The 17,011-nt window shown below is 37.3% G+C and overlaps 1 protein-coding gene across 1 annotated transcript in view; it reads left to right on the plus strand.

Moving 5' to 3' along the window:
• MALRD1 (MAM and LDL receptor class A domain containing 1) overlaps positions 1–17,011 on the plus strand; it is a 289,291-nt gene that overhangs the window by 114,298 nt on the left and 157,982 nt on the right. Inside the window, exons 24-25 of the mRNA XM_069776612.1 lie at positions 910–1,157; positions 7,689–7,986. Of these exons, the coding sequence (XP_069632713.1) occupies positions 910–1,157; positions 7,689–7,986 (546 nt within the window). The remainder of the gene's footprint in view (positions 1–909; positions 1,158–7,688; positions 7,987–17,011) is intronic.

Below are 17,011 nucleotides of genomic sequence, written 5' to 3' on the forward strand. Positions count from 1 at the left end.
GGCTCTGCTGAAATTCCAGCTTATTTCAGCAAGTTTAGTGTTACTTGGTAATCATTATAATGAAGTTATAGACGCATAGAAGAAAAAATATACACAGCTTAAACTTCTGGAGTGGTGCAATTGACTTAACCTTAATTTACGTGGACAGTTGACTCAACATGTTGGCTATTTTGACATTCAGGACTGGAAAATCGGTAAAGACCATGCATGTTGTTTCATATAAAAATCAACCAAAATTATGACAGCTTTCTCTTTTTCTAGACATTAAATACAATTTAAGGAGAAATGTAAATAATCATCTATGTTTGTATATTGGCTAAGAAAATACATGTGTGAACTCTTCTGGAAACATGCAAAAGTAAACTAACTATGGGCGTGATTCAGCTCAAAGTTAGCACACCTACCTTTCTGTTTTACCTACATGTGTCTGTATGGAGGCTGTTTCTTTGTGGGGCTCAATACATTCATTCGGCTGGGTTTCTGTTCCCTAAATATAGGCATTTGTTATCATTTTCACCTGACTTTAACATGTTCCTCCAAAAAAAGGCTAGTTTTCTGCAGGTGTCTTGGATGCCCTATGGAGGGCACCAATTGACCTCTGCCTGTAAGGCCCTAAAGAGCTATTCAGCTTGACATAAAATAGATTGCTATATTTGGTTACTGTTATACCAAGGACTTCTGACTATAATAATGAGAGCACAGAGACCTACCTCATATATATGCAGTTTTATCCTATTATTATATCCTAGAACATTAAAAATGCTCTGTTTAATAAGAAACATGGATATTACTTTTTTATATCGAAGCTTTTTTTTTAATGGATTTGAGTACTACATTGCAGTACATGTACCTAGTTAACAACTTGAAAAAAAAAAAATCTCTTTTCATGTGTGTGTAAATGTCTTTCAGGTACATCTATTGGGCATTGCAACTTTGAGTTTGATCTTTGTGAATGGAAGCAAGATGAAAACGATGATTTTGACTGGAACCTCAGAACTAGCAGTACTACAAAAATGGGCACTGGACCAGCTACTGATCATACATTGCAAGAGCCATCTGGGCATTATATTTTTATAAAGAGTTCATTTCTTCAGCTACCAGGACAGAAGGCTAGAATTTCTAGTCCTGTCCTAAGCAGAAGGAATAAAAACTGCAAGGTATGTGGGGGTGTGGTACTAGCAGGAATGCAGAATTTGATTTCTGGATTGCACCAAGATAATACTCCTAAAATAAATAAATATGATCACTGAAATATTTCTTGAGAAAAAACAAGCATGATGTAGAAGAGTCAGGGCGCAATCTTATTTCCCTGAAATTATAACGTGTATCTTGTTGTGGGAGAAGAATGAGTTCTGTAAGTAAATAAGTACTCTGGGAGATTCAGATAAAGTTGACAGCGAATGCAGTGTCTGATTTAGAATAAGTCTTATGCGACACTCACCCTAAGTAGCATACAACTATGTAATGGTTTGTGTTTTTATAGAGAAAATGTGTATAAATACAGTAACAATTGCCCTGGAAAGATTACATCTGCAAACAGAGGGAAGCATGACAGAATGCTTTGTCACTGGCTCTCCTCTAGAGAATGGAGAAAAATCAGCCTTTATTTTCCAAAACACTACAGCACATTGTAGTGAGTTGAGCTTGATCATTTCTTTGCAAACCTGGATTTAAAAGTTTTCTAGCTTTGATATATCTTTTATATATACTTTTTAATAAAATAGTAACTTGTAGTTTCATAAGACATCTTTCAGGACACATCTATCAGAATCTGCTGCAGGAACAACATGCTGAAAAGGTGAATTTTCCAGAAAGTTGAACTATGCACTACTTTGAAATGGTATTTTTCCAAATTTTCGTAGTCTTTAAGTGTCAAGGCAAAAATGAGTGGTATCTCTGTGTCTAATATCAGTGTCAAACACAAAATGGAAGTTTAAACATTGATGGCTGCCAGTAATTCTATTTACTGATAAAACTGGTCATAATTTAAAAACAGTAGTTAGAAATAGAGCTAAAGAAATATCTATATATATATTATTTACCTGGAGAGGAATAGTGTGCATAAATGGAGCTGCTGTGGGAGGGGAAGTGGTACTTTTAGCCTTTGGAAAATTAGCAAAGAAAGTTTATAAAGACTTTAGAAAATTAGCAAGGCAGGAATGACTTAACATTTTCAGGGTAAATTTGGGAATGGATTTCCAGAATTGAAGAAGTGAAGAAGAATTTTTTCTGGAAGTAAAAAAAAAAAAAAAAAAAAGACCTGCTGTCACACCCCAAAGTTGGAGCAACTCAGGTTCATGGATTTCCTTTGTCAGAATTAAGGTGAAATGACACCAGGGGAGTTCAAACAACAATCAACATTTATTCAACCTAGTTAACCTTGCCCAAGTACAAGTGAACTTATCAATATAAATTTTGCAGCATGTTATTAAGCTGCTGTTTGAAAAGAGAAGGGAGGTGTAGAAAAAGAAACGGAAAAAGGATCAAGAAACTGTGTCAGAAGGAGAGCTCTCCTGTTGAGTCACGAGGTTCAGAGCAGACCCCCTTGCATTCTGGATTCCTTCTCAAAGAGGAGCCCAGGGGCAGCTAGATCCACTCCCAGTCTCAGACTTGGTCAACAGTTTATGTTTAAAAGGGTGAGGTGTAGGGACTGTGGAAAAGAGAGAAGAAAAAGAGGGAGGGAGAGAGAGACAAAGAAAGAAAGAGAGAAGAAAAGGGTTTCACCAGTCCTGGATCCAGTGTTGGTCCAGCCAGCGTAGAGATCCAGTTCCAGAGGGTATGTGCTGAGAACTCGTTCTCCCTTCTTTTATAGTGCGTTAGTCGGTGGTCTCGACACACGCAGTCCCATTCCCGGGGTTCTCTGGTATCGGTTGGTGAGCTTTGGGGGTTTCATTGCAGAGTTGCCTCTCTTTTTCTGCTGGCATGACTGCTTAAGGTAGAAGCACAGTCCCATCCTCCGTGGGGCCTCCTCCTCCAGGCACATATGCTGTGCTCCTTCTCCTGGTCACTTAAGATAAGGAATTGCGGCTTTGGAGAAGTGCAGTCCCACCCTCCGTGGGGTCCTCTCCTCCGGCCACATTGTCCTGTTCACAAAACTCCAGCATTTTTACAGAGGCCATTTTCTCCACCAAAGTTCTTTAACGAATGTTTGAGACATTGACTATAATTTGTCAGACCATCACACCTCATGAAGACAAAAACGATGTATTAGTATATGAAGTTATTTCAACATTTGATTTGAGCAATGAATTAATCTCTCAAATAGTTAACTAAGACCCAGAACTTCATCCTAACAGATCAGACAGTCCCTAAGACTGTTTTACTCCATTCTGTGAGTTATTAGAGTTGACAGGAAGTGTGAAAAAATGTAAAGTTGTCTAAGTCATATGCCAGCCTAGAATCTAGGGTAAAGAATTTTGGAACTATTGTGAGTAAAAAGAACATTCAAGCTATTATTTTGCTAATTATTTTGCTATTAACATACGAAGATCTGTTTAACTTGGCAACAGGAATGTTTGTTGGCTATCTAACTTTACCCAGTTAAATAAGTTCAAGAGCTCTCTAATGATCTGACCACAAATTAACCACTTTGCTCTCCAGCATTTGGACCATCTCCAGTACTGATGCCACACTTGGAATTCTTACTCCATCAGTTCGTTGCAGATACTGGTCCAGTAACTTGTCTGACAGATTATGTCAGACATGTGTCTTTATATTTATGGAAGACGTAAAACTTTATTGAGTTTCTGCCTGTAAAATAGGGTATATAGTAATTTTACATTAGATTTTTGTCCTCAGTGGTCTCATTTTGCAAGTTCACCTTTATGCATACATCTATCTAATAACTCACTCTCTCAAGACAATAATCTTGGTGAAGAGGAGTAATTTATTAAAAAGCCTTTGAATTGAACTGATTGTGTGATCACCGCACTATGCTCATCAAATGAAGGTTGTCTTAAATTGAAATAGTACTAAACAGTTTTACTGTATATGCAGATGACACCTCTATTCAAAATGCCCAGTCATTTGCCTCTAGTTCCATTTATCTCATACTCACTACTCATGAGGAAAATCAAAACCTGTAAAGAGTTTGTCTGAAACTTGGAAAGAGTTCTGCTTATGCTTGAGATTTCTAAGCAGTTCATTCAACTGAAATTCTTCTGGCTGTTTGAAAACTTCCAAAATTTTTTATAGATAAGAAAATCAGGAAGTATTAAACATAAATGGCTGGATTTTATGATCCTAACAAAGCTTGACTAATTTCAATATGTCAGTAGCAAAACTTAATCTAGCCATTATAAAATATCTTCAAAATTTGAGCCATGTCTGATCTTTTCTAAGTTAATTTTCTCTATTGCCTAAAATATATATATATATATATATATAAAATCTGTTCACATGAGCTTGGAGATGTTTGCTTCTTTCTTTAGCATCATATTTGAAAACATCTTTTTCTCAACGTTATCTGGTTTTATGCTTTAAAAATACCTTTTCCAATATTTAACTTCTATCTATGAAGAGTAAAACGTATGTGCAAAGAAATAGAATAACTGAGAATGACAGGTTCACATCTGAATATTTATGACTTATCACACATTAAATGCAATGAAATTTTTGAAACATAACTATTGGAAACTATTACTTTTGTCACGCTGAAAGTTATTTACAAAAAAACACTGGGTCTATGCACCTTCTTCAGACAAAACTACATCTATGATATGGCTTGAAACAGTCATATTTATGACATTTTATAGTGCTTTTTGAAGGTTCTGACCAGTTCTGAAACTTTCATTTAGGCAACTGACCAAGAGAAGCAAAACTTCTGGTAAAGGAAATTTTATGAATGAAAAAGTTATTTCAAGACCCAGACCTTCACCTTAGCAGATCAGACAGTACCTTAAAGTATTTTTCTCTTTTCTATGAGTTATTAGAGAAGCAAATGCTGCATCATATATTACAACAGACTTAGTTTGGGATCTTAGGGCCATTCAGATCAATGGAAAATATACGTTTAGATCAGTGAGACAAGAGTTTTATGCAGAGAAAACAAATTACATCAGCAAGTATAAAGGGACATACGTGAAAAAAAGTGGTTTGTTTGTATACAAGACTTTCACAAACCAAGCTTCATATTAAAAAGAATAGAGGTCCAAGGGAAACCGTCTAAGTAGAAAGAGAGACCATGCTAAAAGAAATCTGGGAAAGAACAGGGAGAATTCTGCATGAAGGCATCAGTGATTAATTATACTATGTGGAAAAGTCAACCCATAAGAAAACCAGGAAATCTATATATACTATTGTGGAATAATAAAGAAATTGTGTTGAAAATACTTTAAAAAAACCCTTAAACACCTTCTTTGGATTAGTATTCACTGCAGGACATTGTGTGGAGATACCAACCTGAGAGCTGCTCCTTAGAACCAATGTTGAAGCAACATTGTTGCAGACTATGGTGCCAAAAGAGATGGTGGTGGAACAAAGTCTTAAATTTAGTTGTAATAAGTAACCAAAAACATATGGTTTACATTGTGATTCTGAGGGAATTTAAGAATGAAATCAAAGAATTTTAATAAAAAATATGAAAGATGTCACTAACATGAGCAATTCCTTTATGGTATGTATGGTAGAAAGTGTGTGTGTGGCTGGGCTGTTTGTTTGCTTTTCCAAGTATTGTATTTTCTGTATATTTTAGCACTGTAAACTTTCCAAATTTATTTCAGTATCAGAAAACTAGTTACAAACATAACCAGTTGTTATAATTCTTTTAGTTTTCCAAAATCTGTGATAAATTCTTCAGGACAGACCTGAAAAGATTAAGTAGCCAAGTAATGAATGAAAATTCCAGAGAACCTTGGAGAACTAAGACTAGAGAGCTAACCTATGTTCTGATGCAAAGCAAATTAAGTATGGGAATGAATATTTCACATGCATTATAATTCAAGCCTGAGTAATGTGGGGCCTCAGCCCTGAAGGGACTTGGATACATGCTTAAAATTAAATTTGTGCATAGCTGTTATCAAGATGACATTACTACTATATGATATATCTAGAAATGATGTAATGGAACAGAAGACCAGTATGTTGACTCCAATATATAAAATTATTCAGTGTAATTGAGATAAGGGTATTGCAAGTAAGTGTGAAGTCCAGAAAGCAAGGTTGGGGTCTGGGGAGAGCGGGATATGAATTCAATGATCATAAAAAAAAGGCAAACAAGTTTTGCAAAGAACTGTAGTTAATCAGGAGCAGTGTGGTGGGCAGTTCTATGAAAATATCTGCTCAGAACTTAATGACAGAAAATCAAACAAAATTCAGCAGTAGTAAAAAGAAATAGAGATTGATCCTAAAAATGTGAAAATCATTGTATAGTTTAAAGATATACACAATATTTGAATAGACAAACCTCATTTAAAGAAGGATTTTAAGAGAAACAGAGTAGTTGCAGGACAGGAAATGGGCAGGTGAATGGAAATATTTCCCTACAAGGAAACTGACTTATAAAAGTTATATTTAACTACTTCATTGCACAGGAAACATTTTGAAAGTGAATGCAATTAAACTTTCAAAACAATTATAACACAAAGCCCTTGGTGGCTTTGCTAATCAAGAATCAGAGAAAATCAATTAAATAGAAATGTGGGGTTTTTTTAAAAAAAAAAAAATAGGATATTTATGCAAGACAATAGGCTGCAGGAGCCTATGAATTCCTATAGCACCAGGTAACACAAAGGGACGTGACTTTACATTTACATGGGTATCATAATATTCTCTATTACGTTTTTATAGCCATAATAAATAAGATAGAGTTTTCATTCTTTAGGGCTTGTGCTATGCATTAAACTGGGATGAAATTTGAGCTATAGACATGTTCTTGCATATGATAGCATGAATTGCCTTCTTTCAGGCTCCTGCATCATTCTTGGAGATATCCTGATCTTTGTCAGAAACAAGATATTCAACTAGATTAAGTATTAATTTGATTAAATACAAGTATTCCTTTGTTGGTCTTGAACTGAAAATAACTGAGAGAGCAGTTAATGGTGATGACTCTTCATGGTGATTTTTTTGTGTGTCTGTTTTTTGGGGTTTTTTATGTTCTGTATGTACTTGATCTTACTTTTCTACTTCGTAATTTGTTTCCCCCATTTTTACTAAAAAAAAAAAATAAAAATAAAAACCAGAGTTTTCTAATCCAAGGACCTCTTATGTTTTATTTTAGCTATTGTTTTACATTTCTGCAGTCCAGGTAGAAGTTTTGCTCCCATATTAGAGAAGACTATTTTCTAATTACACACTCTATAATCTAGCACAAACACATTTATAAACAGAAAAGTGTTCAGTAAACTGAATTTACTTCCCATTGTAAATGACACTGCTCCATTCCTCTGTTTCCTTATGAAGCATTTCATTCTTTTACATCTACGTGCAAGAGTTACTCAAAGGGATGCAAGATCACCTCTCACAGTATTGTAATGCTGGCTTCAAAGTTTGGCTTATGGAATAGTTAAAAAATTTTCATTATTAAGTCCTCTTGTGTGCATTTTAATTCAACTGTTTTTCAATCAGTAAAATTAAGGGCTCCTCTGCATGCTACTAATGATGCTCAATTTAATAATTAGGGTAAATACAATAGCAGAATGTGTCTGAAGTCACCTATTGTATACTTGATGCTCTGTCCTTGCTTACAGATACTTTTCTATTACCATATGTATGGAGCTCACATTGGATCATTGATTGTCTACCAGAGGACTACAGCAAAACATGAAAAAGTTCTCCTTAATCTTACTGGAAACCAGGGAAATTTCTGGCAACGCAAGGCACTGATCCTGGCTGGAGATGGAGATGAAGATTTCCAAGTTGTCTTTGAAGGGATAGCTGGAAAAAGTCCCAAAGATGGCATAGCACTCGATGACCTCACGTTTTCCAGAGAGTGCTTACCATCCCAGGAGTTTTTACCAGCGGAACCCACAGCACTGCCTCCAACAGGTACGTTCCTGCTATGGACAAACAGTCTATGTAGGTCTGGAAAGAATGAAGAGCAGCATTGCTTTCATTTCTTTGTCTCTCCTGAAGAGAAATACAGTACATAACTTGCTAAAGACATATTGAAACTAACATGCTTTCAAGTAGCTATTTGAAATTGTAATACAGTTATTTTATGAAATAATTGTTTGGGTACTGAGTCAACACTTGTGAATCTGCAAGACTTATTGTCCAGCCATGTATACTTAGACAATATCCTCCTTAATTCAGTGGGACTTATTTATCAATAATTGTAAAATGTAGTTATTGTAAAATAAAGAGCTAAGGGTGGGACAGGACCAATATGGATATATTGCAATAAGGCCAGCAAGCTTTAGTGCTTTTTCGTTAGTGGGAATTCCTACTGATACTGTTCAGGCTCCATATCCATCTTCTTCCCGCGTGGTATTGTGCCAGCATTGGTGCAATTATTGGCACCATCCTCACTTACTGCACAAGGGAAATAAGACTTAGAAAAAATTTACCAAAAATAATAAAGTTCTGATGAGGATGGATCCAAATAACCCCAAGGTAAGAGCTGCTCCTGTAAAGCACTGATGTTTTTCATTGCTTGGACACAAATGATGAAGGAGAAACTCTTCCTGACAGCACAGGACAAATCTCTTTCCTCCTTCCACATTTATCACTGGAGCTACTGAAATGTAAACCCCCAAAGTGGAATTTAGGAGATGCATTTTTTCCTGGGCCTACTACAAATTTCCTGCATGGCTGCGGCAAGTCATTTCATCTCACTTCTCTGTTTTCTGATCAATAAAACAAAGTTAATATTTCCCAATGTCAAGGACTATGGGGAGAACAGATCATTAATTTACGGAGGCTGCTCTGCTTTGTTACTGCTGCTAATGAGTAGCCTTCCCCTTCAGGATATCATTAAGCACTGCTCAGGCACTGGGAAATAACACTGATGTGACTACATCAAACCCAACAAATTACACTGTATTTTGTGCACAAGATAAGCAGGAAAGGCATCGGCAATATTTTCCAGATATGTCTCTGATAAGTTGCCAGTTACAGTAGGTAGCATTGGCTTCCTACTTCTGTCAAAACAGTCATGGAAATTTATTGCAAATGAGATTGGTATTTTAAAGTTCAGCTTTATATGAATGTTACCCCAAGAGGAACACTAGGTGAGATTTCTGATTCTTTATTTTTTATGTTTTCAGACTCTATCCTCTTAATGGTAGATGCAAGTCCCTGTGGCAATGTTAGAAACTTTAAAAGCTTTGGTTTTGATAGTAAAGGATGTCCCAAAACACTTTTATGATGTATATAATAAAAAAGCTACTATAATCTCAGGAAAAAGCCGCCAGAGACTGATTTCTTGGTGTAGCTCATCTAAGGTGTACTTTGCGAACTTTGTAGATTCACAACACTTTGAGATAATGGTCTAAATTCATCTTTATAGTGAACCATCTTTTCTACATCAACAGTTTTCACTTGTCCCAGATAAGACTTTACATTAGCCACTGAGGGTTCCAGCTACTAGCTACTATTTAGCAGTGATAACTGTTTGGATCATTGCTTGAAACGTGGGCTTAGAAACCTGAGTATGAAATCTACTCCTGCCTACAGAAATGTTCTGAACAGTGGAAAATGCATGCCGGAGGCTGTAGAAAGTTCTCTGTGATGTAACTTTATAAACTAGAGCCAGCTAGAATGACTGTGATGATCAGCTGCAAATATCTGGACTCCTAGACTTCTCTGCTTATATACAGAGGCAAAGGAGAGTTTAACCAAAACTGAAACACTTGTATCCATTGCTCAAATTTTTTAAAGTTTCTGAGGATGAAGAACATCATGCAGCAGAGATTTGTTCCTTTCTTGTCTCCAGCTGGAAAGAATATTTGCTAAGAAAGTTTAAATGTTTTCTCTCTGAGAGAGATTTGTAGCTTTTGAGGTCTATTCTCGTAACATGACAATGAAGAATTCATACTGATGCATATTTTTCTATCAGGTTAATATGCTTCCTCTACTATATTTGGACATTTGTTTCCTTTCCTTTCCTCAGGACTTTCAGGGAATGTTTCCTTCATTTTAGGTACTCAAAATTGCACAGTGAATAGTAACTGTCATGTTTTCCTCCCCTTCTCTTCTCAGAAATGAAGTTTGATTATTCAGTGTTTTTTCTCACAGTTTGAACAGCTTACTTTGTAGATATTGTGACATACCAATCTACAACTGGTATTCTGCAAACTGAACAAACCGCATTAAAAAAAATCTGATACAATTCCTTTTTAATATCTTTTTTTTTTTTTTAAATCAGGATTCATTGTAATGCATACAGCAAGGGAGATTTTTCTGAGTCTTATGAACAATACCACTGTGCAACACAAGTATGCTAAGGTGGTCTGTGCTTGTTATTTCTGCACATAGAGTGTTATGACAATGGATATAGTGTAAGGACTAAATAGAATAGAGTTATTAAATGTTCCTATCTATGACAGAGACTCTCACTGTTCAGAATAATTGTTCCCTGACTCTATGTAAACTCTCTGAAGTTCTAAACATTAAAAAACCATACATTCCAGGGGGGGTGTTTTTCTTCCAGACAAACACGCACTAATACTTAAAGGCTGAAAGCAAGCACTGGACAACTAGAAAAAAATAATTTTGAAAGTTAGCATTGTCATTTTCTGTAGACTGACAGCATGCTGTAGGCTGTTCCCATGATGCTGCTTAGCAACAACGATGCTGAAGTGGAAAGCCACTGAAAGCCACTTAAAATGCTATGCCTGAGAAACCATAAACGTTATTTTACGCTGGTGCTTATCAACTCTTCACTGTATGAATAGTGATATATGGGGAAACATCAGGTTTTGCTCATGTCCTACAACAGTACTGTGTGTAGGAACATACAAAGACAGTTTTGTTCTAACAGTGCTATTTCTGCCTGTTGCTGTGTCTTTGCAGTGTGGCCAGATTCTCAAGTTAGACTCTGCCCCTGTAAGGGGCTGACTGTATCCACATCAGCCCAGGAACAGCCCTTAGACACACTGAACCTTGAAAAGTTGTAATTCCAGCCTTGTTTCTGTATTGGGTTTGCGTGGCAAGGTTTTGGGGGGGGGGGGGGGGGGGGGTGCTATAGGGGTGGCTTCTGTAAGAAGCTGCAAGAAGATTCCCTGTGTCCAACAGAGACAGTGTCAACTGGCTCCAAGACAGACCCATCACTGGCTAAGGCCGAGCCCATCAGAGATGGTAGTAGTGCCTACTCTGGGATAACGTATTTAAGAAGGGGAAAAACCCACTGCACAATAGAGACTGCAGCCAGAGAGAGGAGTGAGAACATGTAAGAGAACCAACCCTGCAGACCCCCAGGTCAGTGAAGAAGGAGGGGGAGGAGGTGCTCCAGGCACCGGAGCAGAGATTCCCCTGCAGCCCGTGGTGAAGACCATGGTGAGGCAGGCTGTCCCCCTGCAGCCCAGGGAGGTCCAATGTGGAGCAGATATCCATCTGCAGCCCTCGGAGGGCCCCGTGCCAGAGCAGGTGGATGCCCAAAGGAGGCTGTGACCCCGTGGGAAGCCCACGCTGGAGCAGGATCCTGGCAGGACCTGTAGCCCCATGGAAAGAGGAGCCCACGCTGGAGCAGGTTTTCTGGCAGGACTTGTGACCCTGCAGGGGACCCACGCTGGAGCAGTCTGTTCGTGAAGGACTGCACCCTGTGGAAGGCACCCATGCTGGAGCAGTTCATGGAGAACTGCAGCCCATGGGAAGGACTCACGTTGGAGAAGTTTGTGGAGGACTGCCTCCTGTGGGAGGGACCCCACACTGGAGCAGGGGAAGAGTGTGAAGAGTCCTGCCCCTGAGGAGGAAGGAGGGGCAGAAATAATGTGTGATGAACTGACCATAACCCCCATTCCCCGTCCACCTGTGCTGCTTGAGGGGAGGAGGTAGGGAATTTGGGAGTGAAGCTGTGCCCAGGAAGAAGTGAGGGGTGGGGGGAAGGTGTTTTAAGATTTGATTTTATTTCTTATTACCCTGCTCTGGTTTGATTGGTGGTAAATTAAACTAATTTCCCCAAGTCAAGTCTGTTTTGCCCCTGTGAGTAACTGGTGAGTGTTCTCTCTCTGTCCTTATCTCGACCCACGAGCCTTTCGCTGTATTTTCTCTCCTTTGTCCAGCTGAGGAGGGGGAGTGGTAGAGCAGCTTTGGTGGGCACCTGGCATCCAGCCAGGGTCAACCCACCACAGTTTCCTCTGAAATAACTTAGACCTTCCTATGGACTTGGCAAGCTGGCACAATTGCATAGGTCAGGTGGCATATTTTCCCCATACTTAACCACTCTATATCTCCACTGGATTTTAAAAATGCAGTGACAGCTATTTTCTATGTGCTTTTCCCAATAGAAAGGAGTTTATAGTTTTCAAAGTCATGGCCTTTCCAGGAGGCATTCACATGCTCTTCTTCTTCATGCAGCAACCGTAATTTCAAAGGGAGCTATACAATCCCCACAAGAATGTTCATAGATTAAGATACTGACTATGCCCACAAATGTGAGACCATTAGCATGAGTCATATTTTATACTTACATTTTTTTACAAAAGAGACATCATGGATTTGTCAACAACTCCCATGATCAAATTTGCTTGTGGGCTCTTTCCTTTCCTTTCCTTCCCTTCTGAAGTATTGTTACTGGCTATAAAAATGGCAGATCCCTCCATCAGAGTCTCTGTATTACTTATCTGGGAATAAAACAGCTGCCAAGGACTGCCTCATCAGATTAGCAGGCTACAATGGAGAAAAGTGATTCCCAAAGACAAAAGAACTGGTGTCTGTTGACTTCAGTTTTGCAAAGAAGACAGTTGTTATTTCCAACAAATTAAAAGAGATTCACTGAAGTGTGACACGTTTCTTTAAGACTATAGGAATATTCACAAGAGATCACATCAAGGTCCATTTCACTTGATATCCTGTCTCCAATGCTGTCAATGAGATGCTGAGCAAGAACTAAAAAAGGACAGGCATATATGTTGCTTCCTTCTAATATTCCTAATGTTTCCTTTTTAGGAGACCTTATGAACGCAATGTGGTTTTGCATATGTAGTAAACCTTAATCTATTTGCCTTCTGTGTGGAGTCCAGTTTCCCTGGGAACACATTCAAAAGTTTAGCCTCCTCCTCTTTTTTGGCAGCAGGTTGTGCAGGTCTGCTACTTGCTGAGAAAGTGACTCTGTTTCCACCCTGTCTCCCATTTGATAATATCTTTTACTGAAAATGGTGGTGAACAACAGACAAACCCACCTACTCTATATTGGTCTTTATGCAATCGTCCTTAAGCAACATTACACACTGAAGGAGTTCCAACCTATTTCTTACATGGAAACTATTCCATATGTTTTCCTTTCTGACTTTTAAAAAAATCTACTATAATCTTTTGAGATTATAAAACCAGGTCTATGTAGAGTGTTTAGGAAATAAGTGAATGGTGGAATGATACTGTAGCAAAATGTTTGTTTTTCTCTTTGCTGTCTTCCCTGATAAATCCGAAAGCCTTATTTGCTTTGCCCTTTATGAACATTGGGCTGATGTGTTCCTGGAGCTATCTTCAGTACTCTGCTGTGTCACTCTGTAGTCATGGCAGTGACTGGAGCTCATCATCCAGTTGTGAAGAGGATTGTGGTGTTCTGTGTAACTCAATTAACGTTGCATTTCATTGCCGGTCACTCAGGATGCAATTTGTTTGCTCAACTGTGTCTGTTTAGCTCCACCGTAGTTGTATAAGATGCCTGACACGCCTGCTTGGGGCTGGCAGCTGTGTTACAGGGATTATAGGACAGTCCAATGCCCTGTAAAGGTGGCTGATGTCAGGAAGACCGCCCAGTGCGTAAAAAGTGCTGGGTACAGTCACTTTAAGTAACTTCATTTTTACAAAATATTTTTCTTATTATTCATAGTTATTCCTATCTCATATCACCAGCAGAGTTTCTTAACTCATTAGTCATGCTCTTCCCTGGTCTTTTATGAGTAAGCATTAAAGAATACAGCCTTGCTATGTTTTTTTGGTTCATTGTTGTTTATTTGGTTGTTTTGGTTGTTTTGTTTTGTTGGTTTTTTTTTTTTCCTCCAGACTGTTTTTTGAATCATTTTAGTACAAATATCTAATTCATAAAAAAAAATAAATAATAGAATTCAGCAACATAGCTAAAATTAAAATAAATAAAGGCAAAGGAAGAGAATAGTCAGGAAATCAGATTTGCCAAAATGTTTTCATTTGAAATATTACCTAAAACTTTAGAATGTACTTTAAAGACCAAAGGATATTGCTTATATCACTCTTTTGCAGATATAATTAGATTTATAAAAATTTACGGACACATAAATAGAAATAGCCTTGGCAGTTATTCTAACTAATATATAATTACAAGAACAATCACATTTTATGCTTCAGTGCATAATGTGATATCCTACTGAAAAGAGGAAAAAATGTCTCCTTATGCACAACTAATTGAATAACAAAGCATTTACATCTTCCTTTGAAACAACCAGCATTGGCCATTGTCTGAGAGAACAGGGTGTGAAACAAATAAAGTAGACTGTCTGAAGCACTTTAAAACCAGTTCTGGGAAAAACAAACAAAAACCCACAACCCCCAAAAAACCAAGCCTATAAAGAGTACTCATAATTTCTGATATGCCCCTGAACTTTTGAAAGATAGAATATACCTATATAGTTGCCTTAATTGCATACAGCCGGTTTTGAAACTTTTTTTCTTAATTAGTACCTGAACAGAAGCAGACTCTCAGATGTATCTGGACTGAAATTCCATGCAAGTGGTAATTTTCATTTTCACCTATATAACACTATGAAAATAAAAGTTCATCTTTATAGTCTAGACTTTTAAAAATAATACATTGACATGTTTAATTTTTTCTCTCTCCTTCCTGGCACAAGATACAATTATTCCATACTTTTCAGAAAAATGGTGGAAATGTTGTAGAATAAGTAGATTGGTTTAGTAGTTGGACATAAAGCTTATAGTAGTCATGCATGTGGGTGACTTCAATTCAACTTCTACATGTATTGTCTAGCTCTTGTGAAGAAAATTATCCTTTTATTGACAGTGAAGGGGACAAAATATATAGCCTGGATTTTCACATTGTACTTTCCGATTCTATGAAGCTTTCTCCAGCTAAATTCCAAGTCAGTGTAAATATAATCACTGTACTTTATAAATTTAATTGGAAATATCTGCCCTTGGTCCACCTATTTCATTCCACAGTTTCTTCTTTTTGTTTGTTGGTAGCTAGGACTCTGATTTATGTCCTTTGTTTTTGAGCTTTAGCCTTACCAGATTGTATGAAGGTTTGAAAACAATGTGTCCATTTGCTAAACTAAAAAAGAATAGCCATTTATTTATTCTAGCCTAATTTACAAAATAATTACAAAAATCTAGAATGAGTTTTAATTTTAAAGACATATTGGAGTTAAAAATAATGTTTTTCCAACATTCTGTGGGGATTTAGGATACACTTCTGTCCATAACCAATTGCAATATTTGTACATATGATAAAATACAGAAAATTTGCAGAAGTTTCTCATACTTTATTATAACTTTATCTCAAAGAAACAAAATGTTTCCCCTAGGTATTCCCAGACCTAATACCTTGAGTGTGAAAAAAAGCTCAAAGACTGTTTGGATCAGCAGTCAGAGCAGAGCTTGGATTGGGTCCGTAAGTGGTTACAACTCTAGAAACTGGACAACGGAACATGATTAATGTCATCTAAGGTCCTAGGACGTAGGGCACTGTCAGCAGTTGTTTTCCTGTTTCACAAAACAGTTTAACATCTCCCAAACTTTCCTTATCTCTTGGGTCTCCACAGACTGCTTTCTGAGAAACGTGTCCCAGAGCAGACATCCAAATAAGTGTCAGGTCAGGAGAAATGAATTTCCAGTGCTGGCAGTTTGAAGTGAGTCTCTGAGCAGCAGGTGAGGGCAGGCATTTATATCTACATTCATAGTATGAACTGGTGATTCCTTTTGGCAATGACTAACTGAGATGTGGGAATAGCTTTTCTAATCAAAGGCAAATTGTTCTTAAAAGTGCAAAAGTATTTCCTGATACTATATTTATAAAGGAGAACCCTGTTAAAGAGCCCAGCTCGTTTATTTTCTCCCTGCTAGGAGAGCTAAGTAAGAAGAATTTTACCAAATCTAAGCTTTCCCATGACCATCAGTGATACTACCATTACTAGCTCAGACCTTTTCCTATGTGTTACACAATCCATATGCAGTGCCCACCTCTGCCTGGGTGAACTGAGAACGTGAAAGCTCTAACCCTGCTTTGCATTCCAAGAACTAGCTAACAAATTAATCTTACTTGAGTGTAATTATTACTTTTTTCTCACACATTTAAAAGTAGAGAAATAATGCTGCAGTACAGGGCATTTTTAGATAATATATTGAGTGTTTTTACTATTAAGTTAAGTCTTGCAACCACAAAAGTGATCTGAAAAAACACTGTATTTCACAGTATCTAGACCTATTTTACCCTTAGTGCAGTACACCTTTGCTGGGCATTTGAGTTGTCTAGACATTCTGGAACAAAATTTCCATGTGTGGTTAAGACTGCAGGCATGTGTGTGCTTCTTTCCTCTCCCTCTTTAACTGTAGGAATCAAGCTGAACTAGAAATGGTTTTTCAGCACATACTTATCAATAGTCACTTTGGACTGTATTTTACTTTCCTAGTTACAATGTTTACATTTTCAATATGGTATACATTATACATTATTTTGCATAAAATAGTTGTAAATTTTATTTGAAAGCTCAGTTTATATTTTGTGTTTTATATCAAGGAAGATTTGAGGCAATTCACTGCACAACTTCATTTTCATTCTGTGATTTATTTTGTTCTCAAATTTTCAACAGAATATACTTCCCAAGTAGAATGTTATTGTAGATTTCACGAGATACCTAACTAACTATCACTAGATGTGCCTGCATTGCTGTTTAGTGGTAGGATAGACAAAGAT

The sequence above is a fragment of the Haliaeetus albicilla genome, chromosome 2 (assembly GCF_947461875.1).
Source record: "Haliaeetus albicilla chromosome 2, bHalAlb1.1, whole genome shotgun sequence".
NCBI lineage: Eukaryota > Metazoa > Chordata > Aves > Accipitriformes > Accipitridae > Haliaeetus > Haliaeetus albicilla.